Source organism: Somniosus microcephalus, unplaced genomic scaffold (genome assembly GCF_052327205.1).
Source record: "Somniosus microcephalus isolate GS21.2 unplaced genomic scaffold, FLI_Smic_1.0 unresolved_chr6, whole genome shotgun sequence".
Lineage (NCBI taxonomy): Eukaryota > Metazoa > Chordata > Chondrichthyes > Squaliformes > Somniosidae > Somniosus > Somniosus microcephalus.
Genome location: NW_028225184.1, coordinates 12,460,309 through 12,481,011, shown reverse-complemented (window position 1 = coordinate 12,481,011; position 20,703 = coordinate 12,460,309). Strand labels below are relative to the sequence as shown.

Sequence of the window (20,703 nt, the reverse complement as noted above, 5' to 3'; positions counted from 1 at the left end):
CCCCCTCGACTCTCCCCCCCCCTCGACTCTCCCCCCCCTCGACTCTCCCCCCCCCCCCTCGACTCTCCCCCCCCCCCTCGACTCTCCCCCCCCCCTCGACTCCCCCCCCTCGACTCTCCCCCCCCTCGACTCTCCCCCCCCCTCGACTCTCCCCCCCCTCGACTCTCCTCCCCCTCGACTCTCCCCCCCCCTCGACTCTCCCCCCCCCTCGACTCTCCCCCCCCCTCGACTCTCCCCCCCCTCGACTCTCCCCCCCCCTCGACTCTCCCCCCCCCCTCGACTCTCCCCCCCCCTCGACTCTCCCCCCCCCTCGACTCTCCCCCCCCTCGACTCTCCCCCCCCCTCGACTCTCCCCCCCCCTCGACTCTCCCCCCCCCTCGACTCTCCCCCCCCTCGACTCTCCCCCCCCCTCGACTCTCCCCCCCCCTCGACTCTCCCCCCCCTCGACTCTCCCCCCCCCCTCGACTCTCCCCCCCCCTCGACTCTCCCCCCCCTCGACTCTCCCCCCCCTCGACTCTCCCCCCCCCTCGACTCTCCCCCCCCTCGACTCTCCCCCCCCCTCGACTCTCCCCCCCCTCGACTCTCCCCCCCCCTCGACTCTCCCCCCCCCTCGACTCTCCCCCCCCCCTCGACTCTCCCCCCCCCCCTCGACTCTCCCCCCCCTCGACTCTCCCCCCCCCTCGACTCTCCCCCCCCCTCGACTCTCCCCCCCCTCGACTCTCCCCCCCCCTCGACTCTCCCCCCCCTCGACTCTCCCCCCCCCTCGACTCTCCCCCCCCCTCGACTCTCCCCCCCCCTCGACTCTCCCCCCCCCTCGACTCTCCCCCCCCCTCGACTCTCCCCCCCCTCGACTCTCCCCCCCCCTCGACTCTCCCCCCCCTCGACTCTCCCCCCCCCTCGACTCTCCCCCCTCGACTCCCCCCCCTCGACTCTCCCCCCCCCTCGACTCTCCCCCCCCCTCGACTCTCCCCCCCCCCTCGACTCTCCCCCCCCCTCGACTCTCCCCCCCCCTCGACTCTCCCCCCCCCCTCGACTCTCCCCCCCCCCTCGACTCTCCCCCCCCCCTCGACTCTCCCCCCCCCTCGACTCTCCCCCCCCCTCGACTCTCCCCCCCCCTCGACTCTCCCCCCCCCTCGACTCTCCCCCCCCCCTCGACTCTCCCCCCCCCCCTCGACTCTCCCCCCCCCTCGACTCTCCCCCCCCTCGCTCTCCCCCCCCTCGCTCTCCCCCCCCCTCGCGCTCCCCCCCTCGCTCTCCCCCCCCCCCTCGCGCTCCCCTCGCCCCCCCCCCTCGCGCTCCCCCCCCCCTCGCGCTCCCCCCCCCCTCTCGCGCTCCCCCCCCCTCTCGCGCTCCCCCCCCCTCGCGCTCCCCCCCCCCCTCTCGCGCTCCCCCCCCCCTCTCGCGCTCCCCCCCCTCTCGCGCTCCCCCCCCTCTCGCGCTCCCCCCCCTCTCGCGCTCCCCCCCCTCTCGCGCTCCCCCCCTCTCGCGCTCCCCCCCCCTCTCGCGCTCCCCCCCCCTCTCGCGCTCCCCCCCCTCTCGCGCTCCCCCCCCCCTCTCGCGCTCCCCCCCCCCTCTCGCGCTCCCCCCCCCTCTCGCGCTCCCCCCCCCCTCTCGCGCTCCCCCCCCTCTCGCGCTCCCCCCCCTCGCGCTCCCCCCCCTCTCGCGCTCCCCCCCCCTCTCGCGCTCCCCCCCCTCTCGCGCTCCCCCCCTCTCGCGCTCCCCCCCTCTCGCGCTCCCCCCCTCTCGCGCTCCCCCCTCTCGCGCTCCCCCCCCTCTCGCGCTCCCCCCCCCCTCTCGCGCTCCCCCCCCCCCCTCTCGCGCTCCCCCCCCCCCTCGCGCTCCCCCCCCTCTCGCCCCCCCCGACTCCCTCCGCCCCCCCCGCTCGATTCCCCCCCTCGACTCCCCCCCGCCTCCTCCCCCCCCCCTCGCGCTCCCCCCCCTCGCGCTCCCCCCCCTCGCGCTCCCCCCCCTCGCGCTCCCCCCCCTCGCGCTCCCCCCCCTCTCGCGCTCCCCCCCCCTCGCGCTCCCCCCCCCTCGCGCTCCCCCCCCCTCGCGCTCCCCCCCCCTCGCGCTCCCCCCCCCCTCGCGCTCCCCCCCCCTCGCGCTCCCCCCCCCTCGCGCTCCCCCCCCCTCTCGCTTCCCCCCCCCCTCGCTTCCCCCCCCCTCGCTTCCCCCCCCCCCTCGCTTCCCCCCCCCCCTCGCGCTCCCCCCCCCCTCGCGCTCCCCCCCCCTCGCGCTCCCCCCCCCCTCGCGCTCCCCCCCCCTCGCGCTCCCCCCCCCTCGCGCTCCCCCCCCTCGCGCTCCCCCCCTCGCTCCCCCCCCTCGCGCTCCCCCCCCCTCGCGCTCCCCCCCCCCTCGCGCTCCCCCCCCCTCGCGCTCCCCCCCCCTCGCGCTCCCCCCCCCTCGCGCTCCCCCCCCCCTCGCGCTCCCCCCCCCCCCTCGACTCCGCTCCCCCCTCCCTCTCGCGCTCCTCCCTCTCGCGCTCCCCCCCCCCTCGACTCCCCCGCCTCGACTCCGCTCCCCCCTCCCTCTCGCGCTCCTCCCTCTCGCGCTCCCCCCCTCCCTCTCGCGCTCCCCCCCTCCCTCTCGACTCTCGCTCTCCCCCCCTCCCTCTCACACTCACCGATTTGCCCGTACGCCATGCTGATCAGCTTCTCGTTCACCAGTTTGTCAGTTTTCGGATTCCGAGGTTGGCGTTTCATGATGTCACTCTCTGCTGCTTCATAAGCCAATGAGATCGCAGGAACCTGGTGATTGGAGAATAAGGATCTGTAACTGTTGCACCATCCAATCCCCTCCCGATCCCATTCCCCTCCAGATCCGTCTCGCTCTGGCTCTGTGTCTCTCGCTCCCTCTCTCCTTGTCTGTCTGTGTCTCTCTCTCTGCATCTCTGTCTCTGTCTCCCTCTCTCCGTCGCTGTGTCTCTGTCTGTCTCTCTTCTCTCCCTGTCCGTCTCTGCCTCCCTGTCTGTCTCTCTCTCTGCGTCCCCCTCTCTGCCTCTGCCTGTCTCTGTCTCCGCCTCTCTTCTCTGTCGCTCTCTCACATTACTCACCATATCGGTGCCCAGGTCTATGCAGAGGATGGTGACTGTTCCGAGAGGGAGAGGGATGTTGGCGACAATGAAGAGTAGGAAGGGGGTGATCTCGGGGATGTTACTGGTCAGAGTGTAAGCGATGGACTTCTTCAGGTTGTCGAAGATCAGGCGACCTGTGGTCAACAAAATGGTTCAGAAAATCAACCCCAGTGTGTTACTGTGACACACACACGCGCTCATCGCCCCCTGTGGTACTGACACACACACACACAGATCCCAGGGCTCATCGCCCGGTGCGGTACTGAGACCCACACACACATGAAGATCCCAAGGTTCATCGCCCGGTGTGCTATCGAGCCCCACACACGCACAGGAAGATCCTAGAGTCCATCGACACACACACGCACAGGAAGATCCCCGAGTCCATCGCCCAGGGTGGTACTGAGACCCACACACACAGGATCACGCCTGTCCCTTGCTTCCCCCTCCCGCACCTTCTTCAACGCCAGTCACGATGGAAGCAAAGTTGTCATCCAATAGGATCATGTCGGCTGCCTGCTTGGAGACGTCGGAGCCGGAGATCCCCATGGCGACACCGATGTCGGCCTTCTTCAGGGCGGGCGAGTCATTGACACCGTCTCCCGTCACCGCCACGATGGCGCCCTGGGGAGAGGAGCAGAGAACGTGTCACGTTATACATCAAGAAAAGACGGTCGGAGGAAGGGTCACAGGCGTTGCCTCCCACTGAGGAGGGTCTGTGCCCTCCTCGGAGGCAGCCAGAGGCCGACTGCTGTTAAGTAATGACAACCTCGGGACAGTCAGAGTTCAATTGCTGCGTTTGTAAATAAAAAACTTGTGGGATCTCTGCGGGTCAGGGTAACCGCCCGTATGTTTCAGGCTGGTTCTGGGCTAGCCTGTAACTTCTTGTGGTGGAGGGGGGGAGAATCCGTGAAGAGATTCAATCCCCACCCCACGCACTGTATTATTCTGCTGCTGAAGCCACAGGTGAGTGTCACTCATCCAGCTGCGAGGAACAGGAAGCCTGGATGAACAGGAAGCCGGGACGGAGACGTGGTGTCTACAAAGGTTTTTGTTTAATCTTCCACCTCCCGTGGAATTGTGCGATCGAAAGGGCAGCTATTGGGTCATGGGGGTGCAGACCGACTCAGCGTCCATCATAAAGCCCTACAGTCTGTTCTTAATTTGAATGCTACACTTTGAGTTAACATTACGAATAATAAAATTTATATAGCGGCTGCCCCTTCAGGAAAGATGGGGAGGGGATGGTAATTGGAGGGGAGGGGTTTGGGGGAGAGGGGATAGGAGGTGAGAGGAGGGGGATACTGTTCAAGTGCCCCGAGACTCGACAAGAGGTCCAGGGGAGAGTTTCTGTGTAGGGGATGGGAGGGAGGGAGAGGAGTAGGACAGAGGGCGGGTGAGGGGGAGGGAGAGAGACGGGGTGGGGGGGTAATGGGAGGGGCGATACTGCACTCACCTGTCTCTGACAGCCTTCCACAATGATCAGCTTCTGCTGTGGGGAAGTCCGAGCGAAGACAATCTCCGTGTGATTGGCCAGGATCTGGTCAAGCTGTTCCTGGAGCATGTCCTTCAGGTCCGAGCCATGAATCACACACGCCTTGGCATCCCTGGGGGGGCAAAGTTCGCAGAGTGAGGTCAGTCTCAGCAAATTGACATCGAACCCTTCCAAACTGTGATCTCCTCACCCCCCAAACTGTGATCTCCTCACCTCCCCAAACTGTGATCTCCTCACCCCGCAAACTGTGATCTCACCTCCCAAACTGTGATCTCCTCACCCCCCAAACTGTGATCTCCTCACCCCCCAAACTGTGATCTCCTCACCCCCCAAACTGTGATCTCCTCACCCCCCAAACTGTGATCTCCTCACCCCCCAAACTGTGATCTCCTCACCCCCCAAACTGTGATCTCCTCACCCCCCAAACTGTGATCTCCTCACCCCCCAAACTGTGATCTCCTCACCCCCCAAACTGTGATCTCCTCACCCCCCAAACTGTGATCTCCTCAGCCCCCAAACTGTGATCTCCTCACCTCCCAAACTGTGATCTCCTCACCTCCCAAACTGTGATCTCCTCACCTCCCAAACTGTGATCTCCTCACCTCCCAAACTGTGATCTCCTCACTCCCCAAACTGTGATCTCCTCACCTCCCAAACTGTGATCTCCTCACTCCCCAAACTGTGATCTCCTCACCCCCCAACTGTGATCTCCTCACCCCCCAAACTGTGATCTCCTCACCCCCCAAACTGTGATCTCCTCACCCCCCAAACTGTGATCTCCTCACCTCCCAAACTGTGATCTCCTCACCTCCCAAACTGTGATCTCCTCACCCCCCAAACTGTGATCTCCTCACCTCCCAAACTGTGATCTCCTCACTCCCCAAACTGTGATCTCCTCACTCCCCAAACTGTGATCTCCTCACCCCGCAAACTGTGATCTCCTCACCCCGCAAACTGTGATCTCCTCACCCCGCAAACTGTGATCTCCTCACCCCGCAAACTGTGATCTCCTCACCCCGCAAACTGTGATCTCCTCACCCCGCAAACTGTGATCTCCTCACCCCGCAAACTGTGATCTCCTCACCCCGCAAACTGTGATCTCCTCACCCCCCAAACTGTGATCTCCTCACCCCCCAAACTGTGATCTCCTCACCTCCCCAAACTGTGATCTCCTCACCTCCCAAACTGTGATCTCCTCACCCCCCAAACTGTGATCTCCTCACCTCCCCAAACTGTGATCTCCTCACCCCCCAAACTGTGATCTCCTCACCCCCCAAACTGTGATCTCCTCACGCCCCAAACTGTGATCTCCTCACGCCCCAAACTGTGATCTCCTCACCCCCCAAACTGTGATCTCCTCACCCCCCAAACTGTGATCTCCTCACCCCCCAAACTGTGATCTCCTCACCTCCCCAAACTGTGATCTCCTCACCCCCAAACTGTGATCTCCTCACCTCCCAAACTGTGATCTCCTCACCCCCCAAACTGTGATCTCCTCACCCCCCAAACTGTGATCTCCTCACCCCCCAAACTGTGATCTCCTCACCCCCCAAACTGTGATCTCCTCACCCCCCAAACTGTGATCTCCTCACCCCCCAAACTGTGATCTCCTCACCTCCCAAACTGTGATCTCCTCACTCCCCAAACTGTGATCTCCTCACCCCGTAAACTGTGATCTCCTCACCCCGCAAACTGTGATCTCCTCACCCCCCAAACTGTGATCTCCTCACCCCCCAAACTGTGATCTCCTCACCTCCCAAACTGTGATCTCCTCACCCCCCAAACTGTGATCTCCTCACCTCCCCAAACTGTGATCTCCTCACCCCCCAAACTGTGATCTCCTCACCCCCCAAACTGTGATCTCCTCACCCCCCAAACTGTGATCTCCTCACCCCCCAAACTGTGATCTCCTCACCCCCCAAACTGTGATCTCCTCACCTCCCAAACTGTGATCTCCTCACTCCCCAAACTGTGATCTCCTCACCCCGTAAACTGTAATCTCCTCACCCCGCAAACTGTGATCTCCTCACCCCCCAAACTGTGATCTCCTCACCCCCCAAACTGTGATCTCCTCACCTCCCAAACTGTGATCTCCTCACCCCCCAAACTGTGATCTCCTCACCTCCCCAAACTGTGATCTCCTCACCCCCCAAACGGTGATCTCCTCACCCCCCAAACTGTGATCTCCTCACCTCCCAAACTGTGATCTCCTCACCCCGCAAACTGTGATCTCCTCACCCCGCAAACTGTGATCTCCTCACCCCGCAAACTGTGATCTCCTCACCCCCCAAACTGTGATCTCCTCACCCCCCAAACTGTGATCTCCTCACCCCCAAACGGTGATCTCCTCACCCCCCAAACTGTGATCTCCTCACCTCCCAAACTGTGATCTCCTCACCCCCCAAACTGTGATCTCCTCACCTCCCCAAACTGTGATCTCCTCACCCCCCAAACGGTGATCTCCTCACCCCCCCAAACTGTGATCTCCTCACCCCCCAAACTGTGATCTCCTCACCCCCCAAACTGTGATCTCCTCACCTCCCCAAACTGTGATCTCCTCACCTCCCAAACTGTGGGACTCCTCACCCGCCAAACTGTGATCTCCTCACCCCCAAACTGTGATCTCCTCACCCCCCCAAACTGTGATCTCCTCACCTCCCCAAACTGTGATCTCCTCACCCCCCAAACTGTGATCTCCTCACCCCCCAAACTGTGAACTCCTCACCTCCCCAAACTGTGATCTCCTCACCTTCCAAACTGTGGGACTCCTCACCCCCCAAACTGTGATCTCCTCACCTTCCAAACTGTGATCTCCTCACCCCCCAAACTGTGATCTCCTCACCTTCCAAACTGTGATCTCCTCACCTCCCCAAACTGTGATCTCCTCACTCCCCCAAACTGTGATCTCCTCATCTCCCCAAACTGTGATCTCCTCACCCCCCAAACTGTGATCTCCTCATCCCCCAAACTGTGATCTCCTCATCTCCCCAAACTGTGATCTCCTCACCTCCCCAAACTGTGATCTCCTCACCTCCCAAACTGTGATCTCCTCACCTCCCCAAACTGTGATCTCCTCACCCTCCAAACTGTGATCTCCTCACCTCCCAAACTGTGATCTCCTCACCTCCCCAAACTGTGATCTCCACACCTCCCCCAAACTGTGATCTCCTCACCCCCCAAACTGTGATCTCCTCACCTCCCAAACTGTGATCTCCTCACCCCCCAAACTGTGATCTCCTCACCCCCCAAACTGTGATCTCCTCACACCCCAAACTGTGATCTCCTCACCCCCCAAACTGTGATCTCCTCACCCCCTAAACTGTGATCTCCTCACCCCCCAAAATTGATCTCCTCACCTCCCAAACTGTGATCTCCTCACCCCCCAAACTGATCTCCTCACCTCCCAAACTGTGATCTCCTCACCTCCCCAAACTGTGATCTCCACACCTCCCCCAAACTGTGATCTCCTCACCCCCCAAACTGTGATCTCCTCACCCCCCAAACTGTGATCTCCTCACCTCCCAAACTGTGATCTCCTCACCCCCCAAACTGTGATCTCCTCACCCCCCAAACTGTGATCTCCTCACCCCCCAAACTGTGATCTCCTCACCCCCTAAACTGTGATCTCCTCACCCCCCAAAATTGATCTCCTCACCTCCCAAACCATGGGACTCCTCACCTCCAAAGTGTGCAACATTTTAGAGACAGTTTTACTCTGTATCTAACCCCGTGCTGTACCTGCCCTGGGAGTGTTTGATGGGACAGTGTCGAGGGAGATTTACTCTGTATCTAACCCCGTGCTGTACCTGCCCTGGGAGTGTTTGATGGGACAGTGTAGAGGGAGCTTTACTCTGTATCTAACCCGTGCTGTACCTGCCCTGGGAGTGTTTGATGGGACAGTGTAGAGGGAGCTTTACTCTGTATCTAACCCGTGCTGTACCTGCCTTGGGAGTGTTTGATGGGACATTGTAGAGGGAGCTTTACTCTGTATCCAACCCGTGCTGTACCTGCCCTGGGAGTGTTTGGGACAGTGTAGAGGGAGCTTTACTCTGTATCTAACCCCGTGCTGTACCTGCCCTGGGAGTGTTTGATGGGACAGTGTAGAGGGAGCTTTACTCTGTATCTAACCCCGTGCTGTACCTGCCCTGGGAGTGTTTGATGGGACAGTGTAGAGGGAGCTTTACTCTGTATCTAACCCGTGCTGTACCTGCCCTGGGAGTGTTTGATGGGGACAGTGTAGAGGGAGCTTTACTCTGTATCTAACCCCGTGCTGTACCTGCCCTGGGAGTGTTTGATGGGACAGTGTAGAGGGAGCTTCACTCTGTATCTAACCCCGTGCTGTCCTCCCCTCGTGGCTCGTGTCTTGCCCTTACCTGGGGTTGACTTGGCTGATGGGAATGTTTAGTCTTAGTGCAATGTCCTCCACAGTCTCGGTGCCTTCCGAGATGATCCCCACACCCTTCGCGATGGCCTTGGCCGTGATGGGATGATCGCCCGTCACCATGATGACCTGCGGAGGAAGGCGTGAGGTGGTTAGGGCTTCGCGGTCCACCTGACCCTGCACCCTGGCGGGGCAGGAGGTGGGATCTGGGACCATGTTGAGGTCGACGAAGAGATCTCTTACCTTAATCCCGGCGCTCCGGCACTTGCCCACCGCGTCGGGAACGGCCGCCCGCGGAGGGTCGATCATGGACATCAGGCCAATGAAGCAGAGGTTCTGCGTTGGGAAGTTGACCTCCTCCATGTCAAAATTGAAGCCCAGGGGGAACTGCTCAACCGGGAGAGCCAGATGACAAAACCCTGGAGGGAGAGAGAGGGAGGGGTGGGGGGTGGGGAGAGACACGGTTACATCCCACTGTCCCATCGGGGAGGCCGGTCCTGAGCTCCACTCACAAGCGCACAGCAAGATCCCAGAATGCATACCACAGTCTCATCGGGGTCCGGTCCTGAGCCCCATAAAACAAGCGCACAGCAAGATCCCAGGGGGGCATAACACAGGCCCACCGGGGTGTGCGCTCCTGAGCCCCACTCACAAGCACACAGCAAGATCCCAGGGGGCATAACACAGGCCCACCGGGGTGTGCGGTCCTGAGCTCCACACGCACACAAGCGCACCGCAAGATCCCAGGGGGCATACCACAGGCCCACCGGGGTGTGCGGTCCTGAGCTCCACACGCACACAAGCGCACCGCAAGATCCCAGGGGGCATACCACAGGCCCACTGGGGTGTGCGCTCCTGAGCACCACGCACAAGCGCACAGCAAGATCCCAGGGGGCATACCACAGGCCCACTGGGGTGTGCGCTCCTGAGCACCACGCACAAGCGCACAGCAAGATCCCAGGGGGCATACCACAGCCCCACCGGGGTGTGCGGCCCTGAGCACCGCGCACAGCAAGATCCCAGGGTGCATACCACAGTCCCATCGGGGTCCGGTCCTGAGCCCCATGCACACAAGCCCACAGCAAGATCCCAGGATGCATCCTGCATTCCCACCGGGGTGTGCGGTCCTGAGCCCCATATTGTCGTACTGAACCACCCCTCCCCACACACACACACGTACAGCAAGTGCCCAGGGTGCATGCCACAGCACCCCCCCCGGTACTGAGCCCCCTCATACACACAGCAAGATCCCACGGTGCAGCCCTCCCTCCAGGGCGTGCGGCCCCCCGAGCCCCACACCGAAGCGCACAGCAAAATCCCAGGATGGGGCCCTCCCGCCGGGTTGCACAGACCACCTGAGCCCCCCCACCCTCTCAAGGTCGCACAGCTAGGTTCCAGGTTCCATCCCACCCTCCCACCGGGGTGGGGTACTGAGCCCCGACACACATGCACAGCAAGATCCCAGACGTCCGCACACACACCCTCCCCCCCACCCCACCCCCCGGGCCTGTGCTCTGCTAACCCAGCCTGGGCTGGGCGACGCCCTCCATTGCTGAATAGCCAACGACGGTTCACCCTCGAGCCTTGAGCCCTGAGCGACTGCCCAGGGCCCAGAAACCAGGATCCACATTCCCACTCACCCAGGACGCGCTCGCCCAGCCCGCCGAGCTCCAGGTACGCGTTCTGGAAAGCCTCCTTCATCTCCTGGTCCAGCGGGGACTCCTTTCCGTGGAGCAGGATGGTGGCGCAGCGGTCGAGGATTCTCTCCGGGGCTCCTTTCATCACCAGGAGGTGACCCTGCTCCTCCCCGCCGTCCACGGTGTGGACCGAGAGCTGGCCAAGGAAGGGAAGAGGAGCGTTACTGAGATAGCTTCCCTCTCCTCCCCTCCTCTCTTCCACTCTCCCCTCCCCTCCTCTCCTCTCCTCCACTTCCTTTTCCCAGCCCGACGTCTGCCCGGCACCATCACCCTTCAGTCTCTGAATCCTTCGTGTCCTCCGCAGGCCAACAGCGGGAGCGAGGTCCCTTCCACCAGACCCATCTCCCCGGAGTCAGGACTGAGCCCATCGTGTCCACGCCGGCCATCAAGCCCTGTCTAATCTAATCCCATTTTCCAGCACTTGGTCCGTAGCCTTGTATGCTGTGGTGTTTCAAGTGCTCATCTAAATGCTTCTTGAATGTTGTGAGGGTTCCTGCCTCGACCACCCTTTCAGGCAGTGAGTTCCAGATTCCAACCACCCTCTGGGTGAAAAAGTTTGTCCTCAAATCCCCTCTAAACCTCCTGCCGCTTACCTTGAAACTATGCCCCCTGGTTATTGACCCCTCTACTAAAGGGGAAAAGTTCCTTTCTATCTACCCTATCTATGCCCCTCAGAATTTTGTACACCTCAATCAGGTCCCCCCTCAGCCTTCTCTGCTCTAAGGAAAACAACCCCAGCCTGTCCAGGAGTTCAGCAAAGATTCACCAGACTGATACCTGGGATGGCAGGAATGACGTATGAGGAGAGATTGGGTCGATTGGGCTTATACTCGCTGAAGTTTAGTAGATTGAGAGGGGATCTCATTGAAACTTATAAAATTCTAACAGGACTAGACAGACTAGATGCAGGAAGGATGTTCCCGATGGCGGGGAGTCCAGAACCAGGGGTCACAGTCTAAGGATAAGGGGTAAGCCATTTAGGACTGAGATGAGGAGGAATTTCTTCACCCAGAGAGTGGTGAACCTGTGGAATTCTCTACCACAGAGGACGGTGGAGGCCAATTCATTAAATATATTCAAGAAGGAGTTAGATATATTTCTGAAGGCTAAAGGGGATCAAGGGATATGGGGAGAAAGCAGGGACCGGGTACTGAAATTGGATGATCAACCATGATCGCATTGAATGGCGGAGCGGGCTCGAGGGGCCGAATGGCCTACTCCTGCTCCTATCTTCTGTGTTTCTTCTCATAGCTGAAACGCTCCAGCCCAGCTAACATCCTGGTGAATCTCCTCTGCACCCTCTCCAATGCAATCACATCCTTCCCATAGTGTGGCGACCAGAACTGCACACAGTATTCCAGCTGTGGCCTCACCAGCGTTGTGTGCAGCTCCATCATAACCTCCCTGCTCTTATATTCTATGCCTCGGCTAATGAAGGCAAGTATCCCATATGCCTTCTTAACCACCTTATCTACCTGTCCTGCTGCCTTCAGGGATCTATGTACCAAGGTCCCGCTGATCCTCTGACCTTCCTAGAGTCTTACCACTCATTGGGTATTCCCTTGCCTTGTTAGTCCTCCCAAAATGCATCACCTCACACTTTTCAGGGTTAAACTCCATTTGCCACTGCTCTGCCCATCTGACCAACCCGTCTATATCGTCCTGTAGCCTGAAGCTTCCCTCCTCGCTATTTACCACCCCACCAATTGTCGTGTCACCTGCGAACTTACTGATCAGTGCTGTGGGTCTGGAGTCACAGACCGGGTAAAAGACCGCAGATTATTTCCCTAAAGGGTGTTAGCGAACTTACTGATAGAAACACAGAAGATAGGACCAGGAGTCGGCCATTCGGCCCCTCGAGCCTGCTCCGCCATTCAATGAGATCATGGCTGATCATCCAAATTCAGTACCCTGTCCCTGCCTTCTCCCCATATCCCTTGAGCCTTAAGAAATATATCTAACTCCTTCTTGAATATATTTAATGAATTGGCCTCTACTGCCTTCTGTGGTAGAGAATTCCACAGGTTCACCACTCTCTGGGTGAAGAAATTCCTCCTCATCTCTGTCCTAAATGGCTTACCCCGTATCCTTAGACTGTGACCCCTGGTTCTGGACTCCCCTGCCATCGGGAACATCCTTCCTGCATCTAGTCTGTCTAGTCCTGTTAGAATTTTATAAGTTTCGATGAGATCCCCTCTCATTCTTCTAAACTCCAGCGAGTATAAGCCCAATCGACCCAATCTCTCCTCATACGTCATTCCTGCCATCCCAGGTATCAGTCTGGTGAATCTTCGCTGCACTCCTTCCATGGCAAGAACGTCCTTCCTCAGGTAAGGCGACCAAAACTGCACACAATACTCAAGGTGTGGTCTCACCAAGGCCCTGTACAACTGCAGCAAGACATCCTTGTTCCTGTACTCGAATCCTCTCGCTACGAAGGCCAACATACCATTTGCCTTCTTAACCGCCTGCTGCACCTGCATGCTTACCTTCAGCGACTGGTGCACAAGGACACCCAGGTCTCGTTGCACTTCCCCTTCTCCCAATCTATTGCCATTCAAATAATAATCTGCCTTCCTGTTTTTTGCCACCAAAGTGGATAACCTCGCATTTATCCATGTTATACTGCATCTGCCCAATCACCCAACCTGTCCAAATCATACTGGAGTTTCTCTACATCCTCCTCACAGCACACACGCCCACCCAGCTTTGTGTCGTCTGCAAACTTGGAGATATTACATCTAGTTCCCTTGTCTAGATCATTAATATATATTGTGAATAGCTGGGGTCCAAGGACCGATCCCTGCGGTACCCCACTAGTCACTGCCTGCCACTCGGAAAAAGACCCGTTTATTCCAACTCTCTGCTTTCTGTCTGCCAACCAGTTCTCTATCCAAGTCAATACCTTGCCCCCAATCCCATGTGCCTTAATTTTGCACGCTAATCTCTTATGCGGGACCTTATCGAAAGCCTTCTGAAAGTCCAAATACACCACATCCACTGGTTCTCCCTTATCTATTTTACCAGTTACATCCTCAAAAAATTCCAGTAGATTAGTCAAGCATGATTTACCTTTTGTAAATCCATGTTGACTTTGTCCGATCCTGTCACTGTTTTCCAAGTGCTCTGCTATTACATCTTTTATAATGGACTCTAGCATTTTCCCCACTACCGATGTCAGGCTTACCGGTCTGTAATTCCCCGTTTTCTCTCTACCACCCTTTTTGAACAGTGGGCTAACATTAGCTACCCTCCAATCCATGGGTACCGTTCCAGAGTCTATCGAATTTTGGAAGATGACCAGCAATGCATCTACTATCTCTAGGGCCACTTCCTTAAGTACCCTAGGATGTAGATTATCAGGCCCTGGGGATTTATCGGCCCTCAATCCCATCAATTTCCCTAACACCATTTCCCTGCAAATACTGATTTCTATCAGTTCCTCCCTGTCATTAGTTCCCCGACATCTCTGGGAGGTTATTTGTGTCCTCCTTTGTGAAGACAGAACCAAAGTATGTATTTAATTGGTCTGCCATTTCTTTGTTCCCCATTATAAATTCCCCTGATTCTGACTGCAAGGGACCTACGCTTGACTTCACCAATCTTTTTCTCTTCACATATCTATAAAAGCTTTTACAGCCAGTTATTATGTTCCCTGACAGCTTATAATGACTGATCATACCTCCTACATTCATATCTAAATCATTAATGTACACGACAAACAGCAAAGGGACCCAGCACCGATCCCCGCGGCTTCCAGTCACAAAAACAACCTTCGACCGTCACCCTCTGCCTCCTGCCACTAAGCCAGTTTTGGATCCAGACACCATCCAGACATTTCTAAATTTCTCCACACGCCGAAGCCACCGAATTGGGAAGGAGCGTCAACTCTGAGGAGGCCAGTGAATGGATCTGAGGCAGAAGATCAGCCATGATCTCATTGAATGGCTCGAGGGGCCGAATGGCCTACTCCTGCTCTTAATTCACATGTTTTTATAAGCTACATTAATAAACTTGCAGAATGGGCAAATGAATTCCAACACAGATAAGGTGAGGCAGTACATTTTGGTAAAAAAAATAAGGAGGTCGACTATTACTTGCAAAATAGGAGTCTGAATGGGGTAGAGGAGCAGCGAGATTACGGATACACAACTCACTAAAATATCAACGCAGGTCAATAAGGCCATTAAAAACTAAACCAAGCACTAGTGTTCATTGCTAGAGGGATCGAACTGAAAAGTAGCGTAGTTATGTTAAACTCGTATCGAACCTGGGTTAGACCACACTTGGAGCATTGTGCACAGTTCTGGTCTCCATATACCTTGGTTAGACCACACTTGGAGCACTGCGCACAGTTCTGGTCTCCATATACCTTGGTTAGACCACACTTGGAGCACTGTGCACCGTTCTGGTCTCCATATACCTTGGGTAGACCACACTTGGAGCACTGTGCACAGTTCTGGTCTCCATATACCTTGGTTAGACCACACTTGGAGCACTGTGCACAGTTCTGGTCTCCATATACCTTGGTTAGACCACACTTGGAGCACCGTGCACAGTTCTGGTCTCCATATCCCTTGGTTAGACCACACTTGGAGCACCGTGCACAGTTCTGGTCTCCATATACCTTGGTTAGACCACACTTGGAGCACTGTGCACAGTTCTGGTCTCCATATACCTTGGTTAGACCACACTTGGAGCACCGTGCACAGTTCTGGTCTCCATATACCTTGATTAGACCACACTTGGAGCACAGCGCACAGTTCTGGTTTCCATATATCTTGGTTAGACCACACTTGGAGCACTGTGCACAGTTCTGGTCTCCACATACCTTGGTTAGACCACACTTGGAGCACTATGCACAGTTCTGGTCTCCATATACCTTGGTTAGACCACACTTGGAGCACTGTGCACAGTTCTGGTCTCCATCTACCTTGGTTAGACCACACTGGGAGCACCGTGCACAGTTCTGGTCTCCATATACCTTGGTTAGACCACACTTGGAGCACCGTGCACAGTTCTGGTCTCCATATACCTTGGTTAGACCACACTTGGAGCACTGTGCACAGTTCTGGTCTCCATATACCTTGGTTAGACCACACTTGGAGCACTGTGCACAGTTCTGGTCTCCATATACCTTGGTTAGACCGCACTTGGAGCACTGTGCCCAGTTCTGGTCTCCATATACCTTGGTTAGACCGCACTTGGAGCACTGTGCCCAGTTCTGGTCTCCATATACCTTGGTTAGACCGCACTTGGAGCACTGTGCACAGTTCTAGTCTCCATATACCTTGGTTAGACCTCACTTGGGGCACTGTGCACAGTTCTGGTCTCCATATACCTTGGTTAGACCACACTTGGAGCACCGTGCACAGTTCTGGTCTCCATATACCTTGGTTAGACCACACTTGGAGCAATGTGCACAGTTCTGGTCTCCATATACCTTGGTTAGACCACACTGGGAGCACCGTGCACAGTTCTGGTCTCCATATACCTTGGTTAGACCACACTTGGAGCACTGTGCACAGTTCTGGTCTCCATATACCTTGGTTGGACCACACTTGGAGCACTGTGCACAGTTCTGGTCTCCATATACCTTGGTTAGACCACACTTGGAGCACTGTGCTCAGTTCTGGTCTCCATATACCTTGGTTAGACCACACTTGGAGCACTGTGCACAGTTCTGGTCTCCATATACCTTGGTTAGACCACACTTGGAGCACTGTGCACAGTTCTGGTCTCCATATACCTTGGTTAGACCACACTGGGAGCACTGTGCACAGTTCTGGTCTCCATATACCTTGGTTAGACCACACTTGGAGCACTGTGCACAGTTCTGGTCTCCATATACCTTGGTTAGACCACACTTGGAGCACTGTGCACAGTTCTGGTCTCCATATACCTTGGTTAGACCACACTTGGAGCACTGTGCTCAGTTCTGGTCTCCATATACCTTGGTTAGACCACACTTGGAGCACTGTGCACAGTTCTGGTCTCCATATACCTTGGTTAGATCACACTTGGAGCACTGCGCACAGTTCTGGTCTCCATATACCTTGGTTAGACCACACTTGGAGCACTGTGCACTGTTCTGGTCTACATCTACCTCGGTTAGACCACACTTGGAGCACTGCGCACAGTTCTGGTCTCCATATACCTTGGTTAGACCACACTTGGAGCACTGTGCACAGTTCTGGTCTCCATATCCCTTGGTTAGACCACACTTGGAGCACTGTGCACAGTCCTGGTCTCCACATACCTTGGTTAGACCACACTTGGAGCACTGTGCACAGTTCTGGTCTCCATATACCTTGGTTAGGCCACACTTGGAGCACTGTGCACAGTTCTGGTCTCCATATCCCTTGGTTAGACCACACTTGGAGCACTGTGCACAGTTCTGGTCTCCATGTACCTTGGTTAGACCACACTTGGAGCACTGTGCACAGTTCTGGTCTCCATATACCTTGGTTAGACCACACTTGGAGCACTGTGCACAGTTCTGGTCTCCATATACCTTGGTTAGACCACACTTGGAGCACTGTGCACAGTTCTGGTCTCCATATACCTTGGTTAGACCACACTTGGAGCACTGCGCACAGTTCTGGTCTCCACATACCTTGGTTAGACCACACATGGAGCACTGTGCACAGTTCTGGTCTCCATATACCTTGGTTAGACCACACTTGGAGCAACAGGCACAGTTCTGGTCTCCATATACCTTGGTTGGACCACACTTGGAGCACTGTGCACAGTTCTGGTCTCCATATACCTTGGTTAGACCACACTTGGAGCACTGTGCACAGTTCTGGTCTCCATACACCTTGGTTAGACCACACTTGGAGCACTGTGCACCGTTCTGGTCTCCATATCCCTTGGTTAGACCACACTTGGAGCACCATGCACAGTTCTGGTCTCCATCTACCTCGGTTAGACCACACTTGGAGCACTGTGCACAGTTCTGGTCTACATAAGAACATAAGAACATAAGAAATAGGAGCAGGAGTAGGCCAATCGGCCCCTCGAGCCCGCTCCACCATTCAATAAGATCATGGCTGATCTGATCCTAACCTCAAATCTTCTATCAGTCTCCATCCCACCCGAACCCATGTGATCTCCCGGGAGAGGCGAAAAACCAGATAAAGACCCAATGGCCAATTTGGGAGAAAAAAATCTGGGAAATTCCTCTCCGACCCATCTAGGCGATCGAAATTCTTCCAGGAGATCACTCTGTCCCTATATTTTCTACAGTACTTACCTTCTGTAAAGGCGATCTCCACCCCAGCCAGGAACAGGAATAAAACCATCTCCTGAAATCTAACAGAATTAGAACACAGTAGGAGCAGAACAAGGCTACACGGCCCCTGGGCCCGCTCCACTACCCACAGGGCCATGACCATTCCGAACCCAGACTCATGTCCAATTTCCTGCCCGCTCCCCGTAACCCTTTATTCCCTTTACTTCTAGGAAACTATCTATTTCTGTTTTAAATTTATTTAATGATGTAGCTTCCACAGCTTTCTGGGGCAGCAAATTCCACAAACCTACCACCCTCTGAGTGAAGAAGTTTCTCCTCATCTCAGTTTTGAATGAGCAGCCCCTTATTTTAAGATTATGCCCCCTAGTTCTAGTTTCACCCATCATTGGGAACATCCTCACCGCATCCACCCGATCAAGCCCCTTCACAATCTTATATGTTTCAATAAGATCGCCTCTCATTCTTCTGAACTCCAATGAGTAGAGTCCCAATCTACTCAACCGCTCCTCATATGACCACCCCCTCATCCCCGGGATTAACCGAGTGAACCTTCTTTGCACTGACTCGAGAGCAAGTATGTCTTTTCTTAAGTATGGACACCAAAACTGTATGCAGTATTCCAGGTGCGGCCTCACCAATACCTTGTACAGCTGCAGCAATACCTCCCTGTTTTTATATTCCAACCCCCTAGCAATAAAAGCCAACATTCCATTGGCCTTCTTGATCACTTGCTGCACCTGCATACTAACTTTTTGAGTTTCGTGCACCAGGACCCCCAGATCCCTTTGTACTACAGTACTTTCCAGTTTCTTGCCATTAAGATAATAACTTGCTCTATGATTTTTCCTGCCAAAGTGCATAACTTCACACTTTCCAGTATTGTATTCCATCTGCCAAATCTCTGCCCACTTACTTAGCCTGTCTATGTCCCTTTGCAGGTTTTTTATGTCCTCCTCACTCACTACTTTCCGTCCCATCTTTGTATCATCTGCAAACTTTGATATGTTACACTCGGTCCCCTCCTCCAAATCGTTAATATAGATTGTAAAGAGTTGGGGACCCAGCACTGACCCCTGCGGAACACCACTAGTTACTGGTTGCCAATCTGAGAACGAACCATTTATCCCAACTCTCTGCTTTCTGTTAGAGAGCCAATCCTCCACCCATGCCAGAATATTACCCCCAATCCCGTGATTTTTTATCTTGAGCAATAATCTTTTGTGTGGCACCTTGTCAAATGCCTTTTGGAAGTCTAAATACACTATGTCCACTGGTTCCCCTTTATCCACCCTGTATGTTACTTCCTCAAAAAACTCAAGCAAATTTGTTAAACATGACTTCCCCTTCATGAAACCATGCTGAGTTTGCCCTATTAAATTATGTTTATCCAAATGTCCCGTTACTGTCTCCTTAATAATGGACTCTAACATTTTACCAACCACAGATGTTAGGCTAACAGGTCTATAGTTTCCAGCCTTCTGCCTACTACCCTTTTTAAATAAGGGTGTTACATTAGCAGTTTTCCAATCTGCCGGGACCTTTGCTGAGTCCAGTGAGTTTTGGAAAATTATTACCTCGGTTAGACCACACTTGGAGCACTGTGCACAGTTCTGGTCTCCATGTACCTTGGTTAGACCACACTTGGAGCACTGTGCACAGTTCTGGTCTCCATGTACCTTGGTTAGACCACACTTGGAGCACTGTGCACAGTTCTGGTCTCCATGTACCCTTGGTTAGACCACACTGGGAGCACTGTGCACAGTTCTGGTCTCCATGTACCTTGGTTAGACCACACTTGGAGCACTGAGCACCGTTCTGGTCTCCATGTACCTTGGTTAGACCACACTTGGAGCACTGAGCACTGTTCTGGTCTCCATGTACCTTGGTTAGACCACACTTGTAGCACTGTGCACCGTTCTGGTCTCCATGTACCTTGGTTAGACCACACTTGGAGCACTGTGCACCGTTCTGGTCTCCATGTACCTTGGTTAGACCACACTTGGAGCACTGTGCACCGTTCTGGTCTACATCTACCTCGGTTAGACCACACTTGGAGCACTGTGCACCGTTCTGGTCTACATCTACCTCGGTTAGACCACACTTGTAGCACTGCGCACAGTTCTCTCACCATATTATAAAAAAGGACATAGAGGCACTGGAGAGGGTGTAGAGAAGATTACAAGGATGATACCAGAACTGCGAGGGTATACCTATCAGGAAAGAACGAACAGGCTGGGTCTCTTTTCCCTTGAGAAGAGAAGGCTGCAGGGTGACCTGATCGAGGTCTTTAAGACGATGAAAGGTTCTGATAGAGTGGATACAGAGAGAACGTTTCCACTTGTGGGGAAGAGCGTAACTAGAGGCCATCAATAGAAGATAGTCACCAAGAAATCCAATAGGGAATTCAGGAGAAACTTCTTTACCCAGAGAGTGGTGAGAATGTGGAACTCACTACCACAGGGAGTGGTCGAGGCGAATACCACAGATGGATTTAAGGGAAGCTGGATAAACACGAGGGAGAAGGGGTTTAGAGGGTTATGGTGATAGGGTGAGATGAGGAACGACAGGAGGAGGCCCGAGTGGAGAATAAACACCGGTGTAGACTGGTTGGGCCGAATTGGCCTGCTTGTGTGGCGTATTTCCGATGTAATCCTGTGTAATTCTAAGCAAAAACACGTTCAACTCCAGGTAAGGCTTTGTGTTGCAGGGACTAGGCCCGGGTTTCCGTGGCGGGCACTTGAGGCCTACCTGGTACTTGTTGGTGGAGTTGAACGGGATCTCGTTGATTTTGTGGGGTTCCTT

At 55.6% G+C, this 20,703-nt stretch overlaps 1 protein-coding gene across 1 annotated transcript in view; it reads right to left on the bottom strand.

The window, feature by feature from the left end:
* LOC147087080 (sodium/potassium-transporting ATPase subunit alpha-2-like) overlaps positions 1–20,703 on the bottom strand; it is an 82,144-nt gene that overhangs the window by 7,706 nt on the left and 53,735 nt on the right. Inside the window, exons 6-13 of the mRNA XM_085978037.1 lie at positions 20,650–20,700; positions 10,590–10,782; positions 9,193–9,368; positions 8,942–9,078; positions 4,530–4,680; positions 3,529–3,697; positions 3,053–3,207; positions 2,598–2,747 (exon numbers count right to left, since the gene is read on the bottom strand). Coding sequence (XP_085834163.1) covers positions 2,598–2,747; positions 3,053–3,207; positions 3,529–3,697; positions 4,530–4,680; positions 8,942–9,078; positions 9,193–9,368; positions 10,590–10,782; positions 20,650–20,700 — 1,182 coding nt within the window. The remainder of the gene's footprint in view (positions 1–2,597; positions 2,748–3,052; positions 3,208–3,528; positions 3,698–4,529; positions 4,681–8,941; positions 9,079–9,192; positions 9,369–10,589; positions 10,783–20,649; positions 20,701–20,703) is intronic.